Here is a 14,073-nt window from a genome sequence, read left to right on the forward strand (position 1 = left end):
AGAAGCTTGGAGGATTTGGATTCATCCAAGCTGCTGCAGAGTGCACAAGATTGCTGTAAGTTGGAGAATGGTCTAAAATTTTTTCTCCCAACCCCAGTGAATCAAAGCAAAGTGAAATTAAACAAAATGGACATAAGAGTTCTGTCAGCGAGTCACCTGCTATAGCAAAACGGGGTACAATTTTTTCTTTCAAAGATACTTAACCTATTGTTGAAATCAATTCCCTGGGAAAAGATAAGTCTGCGGCTCAACCTTCTTTCAAGAAACAAGCTTTTAAGATGAGTGCATATGAGGTGCGCATCTTTTGTCCCAGTGCATGGCATTCTATGACTTGCTTTAACAAGTTTTGAATTTTGCCATTGGGTAGTGTTTTTTTGCTGATACTGTTGAACAGTTTGCTTTATGTTTTCTACTTATCTTGGGGAAATGGACTTTTGTGTATGAATGGTTATTTTTCTGTTCATAAAGTTCCCTCCCATCATAGAGATCCATGTGACCATTTAGTTAGGTACTGATCCTCTGCTCTATGATTGTTACCACCGTCTACTTTTGTTTTATCTATTTGCAAGTGGGATATATTTTGTGTTGCGTATTTGCTTGTTCCATTTGTCCGCCTTTAGCTGCTTCACTGGCCATTATGAATTCAATTTACAGACAACTTTGCTAGTTTGTTTAAAACTGTCTTCATTACGGTTCTTTTGAGGTTAATACCATCTCTGGTCATTACCAATTTAAATGATATGACAATTTTGTAAGCATGTTTCTATTGTGGTGTGTTCCATACGATTCCTTTGAGCTAGAAGACGACATAAACTCTATTGGGCCTTCATCTCAATTAGCTGAAGGGAGAGAGAAGCTGGAAATATGTGCTGCTGATCCCACCAGCAAACCTGCTGCTTTGATGGAAGTAAAGGCACCTCCTGGGGTTTTAGGCAAAAAATCTGATATGGGGACTCCTGATATGCTGATACTGGTGCAGCCGCTGTCAAGAACAACATATTCCTGTCTACAGGTTCCCAATCGCTGAACTCTAACCTACTGGCAACTGCATTTGACAAATCGAAGGAGACAAATATTGAAAAGGTTTCACCATTTCCATTTTCACCGTCAACCCCCTTAACGGGGTCAAAGCCAGGAAGCTCGAGCAGGTTAGTTCCTACTAAACATACAGAGAATGTTCAATTGACTCTAGTTATCTTGTCATCTGATGCTCTTATAGGTTATTTGTTCTACTGCTATTGTTCATAGCTACTTGATTAAAAAAAATGATATTGTTCGTAGATGTATGTGTCCCTTTTGTCGCAAATATTTTGTTTCAACAACCTTATTATTAGTGAAATAAGAGTGTACTTCTCAATATGTATGGGTTTGGGATACTTGTTTCTCTGTGATGCATTCCTTCTGAATGTTGTACTTGATTTAGGGGAACTAGTAGTGGTTCTTACTTGATTTAGGGGAACTAGTAGTGGTTCTTTCCCTCTTTCTTAATTAATTATGTCCGCTAACTTTGTATCTGAAATAGAGACGGTACATAAGTCAATTTCTCCATAGAACTGTGAAAATGCGATGGTTGACAAAGGTCAGTAGCCTACCAAAACTGTGAGCAATCAAATGTTCTACAGATCTGTAAGCTTTTGAAGAATTCTAAGGCAGATCTGAGCTTGTATCCGTTCAAATTTACTAAGTGATGAAACATGCTCAATTTTTAAGTTTGTGTTGTGATTTTGGGGATCATTTCAAGCTCTTCTTGAACACTGAATTTGCGGTGCTCAAAAGACGAGGAAAAACTATTACTGACGTCATGCTGATATTTACAGTTTGTTCCTTGCCTCTGCCGGTATCTTATGTGTGTTTTAAATTTAATGGAAAAATAGTATCCCTGATCTCTTTCACGATCTAAAGATCGGATATTTTTCTTATTATCACTCATCCACTCTCAATTCACGTAGTGTAGAAGTTTTGTTTTCCAATGTAGTTGCGAGTAAAGGGAACCTCAGAGGAAATCGTTTCTTGTCATTAGCAAAAAATAAGAACTTTAGCACACCTAGAGTGTACTGTGTAGTCTAGTGATCAATGACGTTTATATAGGGAGAAGATGATGAAAGATTTCAGAATGTTTACTAGCTAGCTGTTAGAAGTAGTTGGAAAGTATGATGAATAAGGAAATGAATAGGGCTTTTGTGTTTTGTGCACCCTTTTAGACTACCTGAAAGTGCATCTGATATTTGGTCAAATGTCTGCAGCCTGTCCAATCTGGCATCCAGCGCAACTGATGCTCGGCGTAATCTATGGCAAATTAGAAGCAGTACCAACAAGTGGTATTTTCTCATTTGATGCTACATCCAGCACTTCAAGTAATGGACTGTTTGCTACCAGTCCTGCTTTCTCAGCCACCTCTGCCTTGACATCTGGTAATTTTAAAAATGACGTTTCGACTAGCAGCTCAAATGTTGCTGCTCCTTTGACAAGCATTTCAAGTACGATTGATGCTACAAAAGGAAGCTCTACCACCTCTGCTAGCAGTTTCTTTGGTTCCAGTGCAGCATCCTTACTTCCCAAGGAACCTCCTGCCAAATTTGGTTTCTCCATGGTTTCACCAAAAGCAGATTCAGCACCAGCAACAACATCCACTGCAGAAACTACAGATGTGAAAGCCAAATCTGAGACTAGAACTACTTTTGGCAACTTGAAGTGTTTACCTTTTTGTGGCTCTACAAATAGTATTTTTGGTATTTGTTCATCAGTAATGTCAACAGTTACTACAGCTAGTGCACAGTCTCAGGGTTCTGTTTTCGGGAGGTGAATCACTTGTTAGTGCACCGACTTCTGTTGGTGGATCAGGCATTTCTCCTGTCTTAGGAAGCATGCCACCTCCGTTCGGTTCATCTACTTCACTGCCACCCATAGCAAAATTTCCTGTGTTTTGTTCTTCACCTGGTACTACTGGTCAAGTTTCTGCTTCTCCTTCAAATAATGATCTAGTTGGCTCTACCAATGTTGTTTCTGGAATATTTAGTTTTGGTGCTAGTTCATCAGCTTCCAGTGCAGCAGGCAGTTCAAGTGGGCCTACCAATGGGACAGCCCCATTGGTATTTACTTTTGGTGCCAGTTATGCAGCTCCTACTTCAAAAGCCAGTGTACCTGCTAATTCCAGCAGCACTACTCCTGGGATATTCAGCTTTAGTGGTAGTTCATCAGGTTCCTCAACAAATGCTGTAAACATCTCCAGCAGCATTACCCCCAGTATATTTAATTTTGGTGGTAATTCTTCATCTTCCTCGACTAATGCTGTAAATGCTTCAGCTACTCCTGGCATATTTAATGTTGGTGGTAGTTCTTCAACTTCCCCTGCAAATGCCGACAACGCCTCCATTACATCTGAAATCTTCAGTTTTGGTGCTAGTTCTTCAGCTCCCTTGACAAATGCGGGTAACATTGTCAATCATAGTACCTTCAACTTCAGTGCTACTTCAGCCTCTTCACAAGCCTCTAGCACTGCTGGAACTTTTGGATCTAGTTGGCAGACCCCCAAGTCCTCTGGCTTTACTTCCACATTTAGTTCTTCCAACCCCTCTGGTGGGTTTACATTTGGAGCATCTTTGTAACACCTCGGAAAATTTTTGAATTCAAGTTTAGTACTTTAAGTGGGCATGACCCTGAATTTATAAAGAGTTACATGGTGTAGGTATTGTACGGAGAATTATAGCGCATACATATACACATAACTAATGTGTATATAAGTTATAGGCCAAACCCATTGACAACCCCTCAAACTTGTCCCGAAAATTCACTTAAACCCTTCAATTTAGGCCTGTACCTATAAAACCCCTAAACCCTCGAATTTTAAACCAATTAGACATTTTTTTCCCTATAAGCTAAAAGCTAAAGTGCGACACGCACAGACGCGCTGACGTGGAAAAAATGACCAATTAGAAAAAACATGTGGCAAAAAAAATAATTATTTTGTGGAGATGCTGATTTGTCCATTTTTCATTTAATTATCATTTAATAATAATTTATTAATTAAAAAAAAAAAGAAAAAAAAAAGCACCCACCTAGTCTTCTTCACCCTACCCACCCCTTCCCCGTCGTCTTCACACACACACAGAGCAATTCCATTAACAATATCAACAACACACACACAACAACTCCATTAACAACATCAGCAACACACACAACAACTCCATTAACAACATCAGCAACACACACACAGACGTCTCCTTCACACACCCCTCCCCCCGTCATTTGACACACACACACAGAGTCAGCAACACACACATAATTGTTGTTAAATCAACAACTCCATTAATAAATGAAAAGAAGATTTCTTTAACTAATTTTGTAAAAAAAGAAAGAATTATCTTCCACATCTTCTCCAATTTGCTCTGTTGATTTTTAATGTTCTCATTTTCAATTTACTCTGGTGAAATTCCTTTGGCTGTTCGTTTCCAATCTCTCTCTGTGTATATATATATATATATATATATATATATATAAGACGATGCTACGGGGGTGAGGTGTGTGATGGGGGCGAAATTGAAGGAATGATGAGAGAGGTGTGTGTGTAGAAGACGATGCGGGGGGAGGGGGTTGTGTGAAGAAGACGCTGAAAAGGGTGTGTGTGTGAAGAAGACTCTAAAAGGAAGGGGGAGGGGGGTTGTGTAAAGAAGGGGGGTGGGGGAGTGGGGTTGTGTGAGAAGAAAATGAAAGAGGGGGGGGGGGAGGGGGGAGTTTCCTTTTTAAAAAAAAATTAAGAAATTAAGACAATTTAAAATTATATAAATTTAATTTTTTTAATTAAAAAAATTAAAAAATTATTTTTTCTTCAGTTCACGCGCTCAAGGAGAGTGTAACACACTCTCCTTGTCAAATCATTATTTTGTGTCTGATAGGTACAAATCTTAGTTGAGGGGTCTAAGTGAATTTTCAAAACAAGTTTGAGGGGCTATCGATGGGTTTGACCTAAGTTATATGATTGCCACTTGTAAGAAAAAGGAATTGAAAAGTCTTGAACTTTGAATTGCTACTTTCAAGTGGGGGCTACTTTAGATCCTAAAATATACTAAAGTGATGAGAAAAACAAAAAAATAGTTTTGGGGAAAATCACTCACAGTACTACTTCTTCGATCTCATTTTATGTGACGTCATTTTCTTTTTGATCTATTTAAAAAGGAATGTCATCATTTCTTATTTAACAACTATTTAAAGATATCATTTTTATTTTATCTTTATTGGGTTTTACTTAATAAGAAAAGATAGCTAAAAAGTAAACATTAAAGTAATTTTAAGAGAAGTAATTTTATACTCCCTCCGTTTAAAAAAGAATGACCTACTTTTCGTTTTAGCCCGTTTAAAAAAGAATGACCCCTCTTTCTTTTTAGCAACTTTTTAATTTTAACTTTTCATATGACATATTTAAGACTACAAGATTGAAGGGCATTTTGGTACATTTGACATATCTTTAATTCAACACCATAATATTTAAAAGTCTTCTTTATTTTCTTAAACTCTGTACCAAGTTAAATTAGATTTTTTTTTTTTTTAAATGGAGGAAATAAATTTTTATAAAGTTATCAGAGATCTATGAGACGGTGGGAGTAGTATTTAACAACAAAAGAATAGAAAAGGGAAAGAATGAAAAGTTAAAAGAAAAGTAAGTGTATAGTTACTACCAATACTCCTCTATTTCTTATGAAAAGTTAAAAGAAAAGGAAGTGTGTAGTTACTACCAATACTCCTCTATTTCTTTTTCCTTTTCCACCAATTGAAAAGAAAAGTAGAGAAAATTAAGTGAGAGGTGACAAAATTAAATTAAAAATGATGACAACTTTAACTAGTTAAGGTCAAAGTTTCATTTAAATTGTGATTAAATTAATTAAGGTGTAAAGTGTAATTTTTTAAAACTTTTTAATTTTTTAAAAAATCCTCCAACTCCAAATTTCAAATTTTAGAGTTTTCCCCCTTTTCTTATCTTTCAATCTTTCTTACTCTTTTTTTTTCTCCCGAACTTCTTCTTCTTCTTCTTCTTCTTCTTCTTTTCTCTCTCTCTAGATTTTCCTCTTCTTTCATCTTCTCTTCTTCTTTTTCTTTCTCTTTTCATTACGTTCTTCCTTTTTTAATTTTCATGGACTATTTTAAAAAAAAAAATTGAAAAGTTTGAAATTTTCTTTTTAATTTATTTTAAAAATAAATGAAGAAATAATTTAGCAAATTCAGCAACTACGAGAGTTGCTTCAGCAACTACGATAATTGCTGCAACAACTACTATTAGTTGTTGTGTTACAGCAATTATCAAAGTTGTTGTAGAAATTATCGAAGTTGCTGCAGTAATTAGTTGTTGTAGCAACTTCAACTGTTGCTGCAGCAACTTCGATACTTACTTAATTTTTGAAAAAATATCTGATTGGAGAAGGAGCCTATGAAAAAGTTATATTTATGGTAAAAATGGAGGTGGTGGTGCTGGTGGTGACGACGAATGAGAAGATGAAATTTGTTGTGGTGTTGATAACGATGGTGGTAGAGAAGAAAGAAGAAAAATAGGTGATAGTTATGAAGAGAGAGGAAATAATGGTGAATCTGAAAGAGGTGGCAATAGTAGTGATAGTGATAGTGGAGGAAGAGGGAGTGGCGGCGGCGGGCGACAACAAAAAGGTGTGGCGGAGGAGTGGTGGTGATGGTGTAGGGATCTTTGTGTAAATAATAACACTTGAGGATTTTAAAATTAGTGTTATTAACACTAATCTTAAAATTGTCACCTCTACTCAATATTTAAAACTTATTTCACTCTTTTTTTGTTTTGAAACTTTTTTGTAAAGTAAGTGTATAGTTACTACTAATACTCCTTTGTTTCTTTTTCCTTTTCCACCAACTAAGAAACTAATCTAAGAATTTAAGAGAAAGGAAGAGGCGGCAGCTGGAGTACTAGTACTCGACTTTTTCTCCTTCTCTCGTCATCCAAGAAATCATAAGAGGAGGTAGGGAGGAAAAGGTTCTTACGGTAAATTTGAAGTAATCTTTGATGAGTGACTTCAATAATCTATAATTGGAATTGAATTTCAAGAGGTAAATTCTCTACCTCTTTCTTTTGAATTTAATTATAGACAAGTATTTGGGAATATCTAATTTGAATTTTTGCACTACCTTTGGAATTGGATTTTGTAACTAGGATTTTTGGAAAACAAGAGGGAAACAGATGGAATTTGATAAAGGTGAAGTTTTAGGAATTCCTACTAATTGGGAGGACTTGATACTAAATTGTTTAAGTTGAAAAAGTTAGAATTCATTCCGATTTTTTGTTAAGAAATTCAATTGATTTCGGACATAATCGAAGATTATTGGAACAAATTGTTAAATGCACCTATGGGTCATCAGGACATATATGTTATCCTTGTAGTTATTAGATTGGCTATCATATATCTTGAACGGGTGGGTTGGAAGGATAAAAGTTACACTATCGGGTTGAATTGTTTGAGGCTCGGGATACTATCGTAGCTAGTAAAGTACTAAGGTATGTAAAGCTAAACCTTCACTCGCCACTAAGGCAACAATAAACTAAGTTAACAACATAAGATGAAACAAAAATGAGAAGAACAACAACAACAAGAACAAAAACGGCTTCACAATACAAGATACAAAACGGATACAAGATTACAAAAGAAAAAGGATAGATAGATAAACCACATGAAGGTATAATGTGAAGAACCCAAGAATGGTAAATCTTGGACCCTTAACACTACACACAACAATAAACCTATCTCTTACAAAGATACAAGATTGGAATCCACCTCCCAAGCATCAATGTTTCCAAGCAAATGCAAACACAAGTGATTCTACACTTTTCTAAGCCCTAATTTTGGTTTTGGGTGACTCAAGGAAAGAGGACTTGTGTTTCTTTGTCTTGTAAGACTTACAACTTCATTCATAAACTAAACTAAAAACCTTACAATGTTCCTTTTATAGCTATAACAAAATATAAGTTAAAATGACCAACAGGCCCTTCAAAGAGTGGGCACCCATCAGTGTAATTTATGGGCTGATTTGGGTGTATTTTGAGCTTCTTTTACATTTCAATTGCACGTGCCAAGGCTCGGGTCCAACACGCACTCTCCTAAGTCCATATCCGTGATTATTCCCCTATCATCCTCTCCATCTTGAGAGGAATTTTTCCACAAATTCATGGCTTTACCTCATTCAATTAGTCACTTCAAAGGAAACCTACTCAAAAATAGTCCATAAAACATGAAGAGCCCGAGAGCTCAATAATAACAAGGGCTATATCAAAAAATGAGCTAAAAATAGTCCACAAGAAATGCATAAAAACAGTCCATAAGCTAGCCAAATCCGAGAGCATAATGACAATAAGTCTCGGATCCAATATTTTCATTTTGATCCTCGGCTTCCTCTCCCTCTTGAGATTGACCTTCAATCTCATCCAACTCAAGTCTCCTTCTATCATATAAGCATCATCGTAGACTCCATATCCTTCATGTCTCTCTCTACCATGTTTCTCTTCTTAGATGTGTTGGTTTTCAAAAAGGGAAATTTTGGTTGAGAGGCTCAATTTGGTAATGTGGAGCTTCGGTTGTGGAGCTTGGATGGGAGAAAATTGGTGTCCTCCTTGTTGGACTTGATTAACTTGTGAGGCAAGTGGTCTATCTTGTTCTCGATTTTGAGGGCTATTTGGAGCTTGGCTTGTGGTATTATGTGGTTGTCTTGGAGGATTGGTCATTGGAAGTAAAGTTTTGGGAGTAAAAGAACGAGAGTTCCTTCGACTCTCCATTCGATCCAACCTCTCACGCATAGTTACCACATCCAAGTCAATTTTTTTAAGACCCGCATTTACCCTAGCAAGGTCTCAGGACAAAGCATCAAGGAGGGCCAAAATGGTTTCTATTATGGCTAAGAAGTTACCTACAAAACAACAAACAAGTTAGTTGTACAAGAATGGTCCTCACACTCCCTCTCTATTGTTTTGGCTCTCAGATTTTTTTCTTACTTTGATCTCACAAGTGTTGTACCCTTGCTTGTACTCCGTAAAAGTGAGGCAGTAAGAGGCGGACTAAGTATTACAACGACTCAAAAGGATAAGACACACAAAGAAACGTATATACGAAGGACGGTTTCAAAACTAACTTACAATCTAAAACTAGCTTGTAAGTTAGTAATGGAATCAACAAACGAAACTAAAGAAACAACACAATGAAACTAGAAGATCTTCGTGTGAACAGTAACTTAGGTGACATAGCAGCATACTATTGGTCACGGCCCCACAATTAGTCACTAGTTGAAGTTTACAAACTTTAGTTACTATATAATGGAAACAATTGGTTTTGGAGGGAAAGTATATGTCTTAAATCTCCTTTAAGTCTAATCTTCAAAAGGAAAGACTTGACTTTGTACAATTCCCACAAAACAAGGTCCCTGGAAACAAGAAAAGTGGTTGAAAAGTAGATGTTAAGTCAAGAAAGTGATGTCTCAAGTCTTTTTACAAACAACTTTACAACTTGTAGGTTCACCATTTTGAATCTATGTTACACTTTGGTTGTCTTAAGTTGTAAGGTGAGATGAAGAACAAGATGAACATCGCAACAAACTTCAAGAACACATCAACAACACAACAATAATTTCCACCCCACAGCAAATATCAACATATATCACGGCCAATTTTAGTGTCAACACACGGCCAAGGTTCTTTTTGGTGTTGTATTTCGGTTTTAGCAAGGGTGAAGGTTGTGATGAATGTCAAGAACTCAACAACAACTTTATCAAGAGAAATAAAACCACCAAAAACATCCAACCAAGACTATAACAACAAAGTTCACACGTCCAAGAACAACAACTTCAACACATGGCCATGGTCTTGTTCACAACAACAACATCAATTTTTTAAAGCTCAAATCTAGATCGACTCAAAGTGTTAATGGACAAGAATACTAACACTTGAAACAACAACACAAGCAAAATAAATCCTAGACCTAGACACACAACATTTGGCCAAGATACAACAACAAAAAGTTCAGCTTCTCGGCCAAGATCTCAAGCTCAAGAACACGTCTTTCTTTCCTTTTTTTATTTTTTTTATTTTCTTAGCAAGTTTTCCCAAGATTGGTATTGTAAGAACAAAACCAAAGATGGCTTTGATACCAAATGATACGAGAAAGACAATAGAAGACACAAAACACACTCCAAATCAGTCCACTAATCTTAAGGATTCGAGGACAAAGATAGAGACCACACTCGGATTCACTACTAACAACAAGAATACAAGATACAAGGGTGTATTTCAACACCAAAATAGCTATAAAATGTGATGAACAATATCAACAATAATAACACAAGTTTTGGATTCAATAAATGACCTAAAACAGTCCACTACACAAGATAACAACAACAAAAGTAAAGGATAGATAGTGAGACCAAGATTATTACAAGATTAAGAACTAAAGAGTGTATTAAATTCAAAAGCCCCTAATGAATGTAATAATCAAAACCACACTTTTATGGTGACCGCCAAGGGAATCAACTCACCTCAAGATCCACCGTTTCCAAGCAAAGATCAATACTAGCTTTTCCAAGCCTTAACTAAGACTAAGTGTTCTACTCTCAAGAGAGAGAATTTTTAATGTTTCAATCTTTCATCTTTCATCTTTCATAAACTAGTGAAAATAAGACTAAAGGGGTCTAGTTATAATATATTACAAATGAAGATAAAAAGACCACTTTGCCCTTAATGAGATGGGCTGCCATGGTGTGTAAATACACCATATGTAATGTATAAAATACCCTTAATGAAGGGGCAGCCAAGGTATGTTATAACTTGAATGAATGTCGCCTTTTTAATGCTCTCAAAAACCGAGTATGGTTCATACTTCAAGGCTTGTGGTTCTCGGGTTAGCATCACTGTAAGCAACCAAGCAACCTTCTACACACGAGATTGCTTTAAGTCATGCTCAAAATGATCCTTCCTTGCGTATCCTTGTGCTCTCGGGATGACCAAGTCTTGAGCCTTTACGTGTTGGCCTTCAAAGATGTCATCAAAATCTAAGGTGGCCATTTGACTCGTATCACAATGGATGAGTAAACCGTTGGAAAGAATAAAAATAGATCACTAATCTGTTGTAAAATAAAGAGTAAACCGTTGGAAGGAATAAAAACAGATCACTAATCAGTTATCTGTTGGATCGATATTATTTAGATTTCTTCCAAACAGAAGAGATAGATGAATGATCTGTTAGATTGTTCACCTATTGCATCAGATTTTCATAGTTGCATCAGATTTTTATCTGTTGCATCAGATGTTTCCATCTATTGCATCAAATATATTCATCTGTCACATCAGATGTTTCATCTGTTACATCAGATGTTTCATCTATTGCAACACCATTTTTACCAAGACAAACAACAAATCACCCAGCAATATCAACACATCACACACACATACACACACACTAAGAACATCAACTGTGACCAAAAATCAACAATAAATTTGAATCAACAGTACGACAACAAGAATAAGAAATGCCAGAAATTAGGGTTTTATTCAGTCCACATTTCAATACTAGAAGAGTAGTTGGCTCAAGTTCCTCTGTTTCTTCATAATTTTTTACCTATACAAAAAGAAATGGGACGACGAAGAACTGAAAGTTGTTATCGCCGGATAAGTCTTCACATCAGATGTTTCATCTGTTGGAACACCATTTTTACCAAGACAAACAACAAATCAACCCAGCAATACCAACACATCACACACACACACACTAAGAACATCAACTGTGACAAAAAATCACCAATAAATTTGAATCAATAGTACGACAACAACAAGAAGAAATATCAGAAATTAGGGTTTTATTCAGTCCACATTTCAATACTAGAAGAGTAGTTGGCTCAAGTTCTTATGTTTCGTCATAATTTTTTACCTATAAAAAAAATGGAACGATGAAGAACTCAAAGTTGTTGTCGCCGAAGAAGTCTTCATGTCGATTGACTGTTGAAAGTCGAAAAGAAACTCCCGACTATTTGTCGCCAAAGGTTGAAGGGAGAAATTTTGTAGAACTGTTGGTTGGGAGAGAGTTGAGAGAAGTTGTCGAGAGAGAGAGAGTGGTTGATTTGGATTGAAGAGGGGTGTGGATTGGGTTGATTTGTATTTTTGAAAAGATTAGAAAGTTTTAAAAATATTAATCAAGTCCACAATTAACTTAATCAAGTTTTCTAATGATGTTTGACCCTTTAAGTTGGTCAATGTCACCAATCCTTCATTCAAGACTTAAAAGACATCTTTCCTTCAATTTTCTCGAGATACTATGCCATAGCAAGTAGTACCATCAAACTTATATTACGTTACATCTTTTATTTACATGTCCCTTAATAAATTACTCTCATCATTTCAAATTACTTAACATATTTATTAAAAAAAATTATTTCAAAATAAATCACATGTTTAAAAGATCAAGAAATTATTCATCACTTTTTTTCATCTGTACCCTTAGAAATACATATTATTCTCATATTGATTGGAGAAGATTGATCTAAAAATTAAATTGGATCATATTAATTAACTTGCGCTTTTTATTAATTTCTTCTTGATAATTGTGCCCTCGATAAATATTTCCTTTTTAATTTCTTAAAAAATATCCACTCAAAGGACAAGTAGTAAAGTGATGAAGAGGATTATCACATTTGTTTCAATATTCGTTTTGGCTTTTCTGTCGATTGATTGTTCTATGCTTGTAAAAAGTTTACTCTCTCTGTTTACTTGATCCTTATTCTATAAGTAATTTTTTCCTTTTACCTGCTTATTTTAGCATATCAACCGAAATTTATAGTTTTTTTAAATATTATTCTTATTATTCATTAACTATTTTTAAATTGTAATTAATAAGACCGATAATGATAAATATATCCTTAACAAAGTATGTTTTTAAGGAAAGTGTCAATTAACATGGATCAAATAAAATAAAATAAGTATTTGAGTATTATACATAAAAATCATCCAAAACTTATTTTCTTTTTAGTAATTTAAATAAATGCATATTTCATTGATTAGAATTAAATAAATATAATAAATTATTACTAAGATTTTAGAAACAACCATTCAATTTAGTCAAAAAATTTAAAGCTATTATTAATAAATTTAGAGACTTTAGCCTTAGATAGAAGAGTTTTAAGATCGCATTAGAGATAAAAGATTAGTTAATAATTGAGTGTTTCTTGCTTCCTTATGAGATATGTTTGGAGGTTGTTCTTGGACCCTGACATATTCAATATTATTGGCATTATACTTCTATTCCCTTAGACTTCGATTTCAGCTTTCAGTGGTGTTATGTGTGTCAATTATTGCATTATTTCATTTTCGCCTTTATTTTTTTAATTGTTGGTAGTATTCTTTTAGATTGTTTGTCAAGTAACAATTAAGTTGATGGTGATCTATTGGAAACAACCCATCTACATCTACGAGGTAAATGTGAAGTCTACATATATTTTACCCTTATTGACGTCACTTGTGGAATTTACATTGAAATATTGTTATTGTTGTATTTCAATAAAGTGTCGGTTATAGAGGAGTAATTTTGTAAAAGATATATTATTATAAAAAATGATTATTATTGTTATAAAATATAAAGCAGAGAAGAAGAAGAATAGAGAGAAGAGAGAGTAATTCTTATTTCTGGATTCTTCAAAGAATCTATTACAATGAAGGAAAATCCCCTTATTTATAGGAGAAAACTAACTTTGTCCTAAAAGTTGGGGTTTCTAACTTTTTCATAAATAAAAATTCATTTTATATGGTAATACATTTATAACACTCCCCCTTGAATGTTTAATTGATAGATAATGTGACTCGTACTTATATATATATATATATATATATATATATATATATATATATATATATTCTGTTGTAAAAGTTCTTGAGATGTAAAATTATGAATAAAATTATTTTATAATGATCTTCTTAAAATAATTTGTTTTCAATTGATAATATACCTAATTCATTCAATTTCTCTTGAGACACTGTTGATTTTAAGTAAGATTTTATCAATTTTAATTTTAAAAATTTCTTTCAACTGAAGATTG

General features: G+C 34.7%; 1 protein-coding gene across 1 annotated transcript; it reads left to right on the top strand.

The window, feature by feature from the left end:
• Positions 1–302: 302 nt before the first annotated feature.
• LOC107849347 (nuclear pore complex protein DDB_G0274915-like) lies at positions 303–3,700 on the top strand. Its single transcript, XM_047400890.1, is given in 5 exon segments — positions 303–958; positions 961–1,148; positions 2,244–2,285; positions 2,287–2,793; positions 2,795–3,700. Coding segments are annotated over 5 exon segments (1,749 nt in total). The 5' UTR covers positions 303–757; the 3' UTR covers positions 3,606–3,700.
• The last annotated feature ends 10,373 nt before the right edge of the window (positions 3,701–14,073 follow it).

Source organism: Capsicum annuum, chromosome 12 (genome assembly GCF_002878395.1).
Source record: "Capsicum annuum cultivar UCD-10X-F1 chromosome 12, UCD10Xv1.1, whole genome shotgun sequence".
NCBI classification, from domain to species: Eukaryota; Viridiplantae; Streptophyta; class Magnoliopsida; order Solanales; family Solanaceae; genus Capsicum; species Capsicum annuum.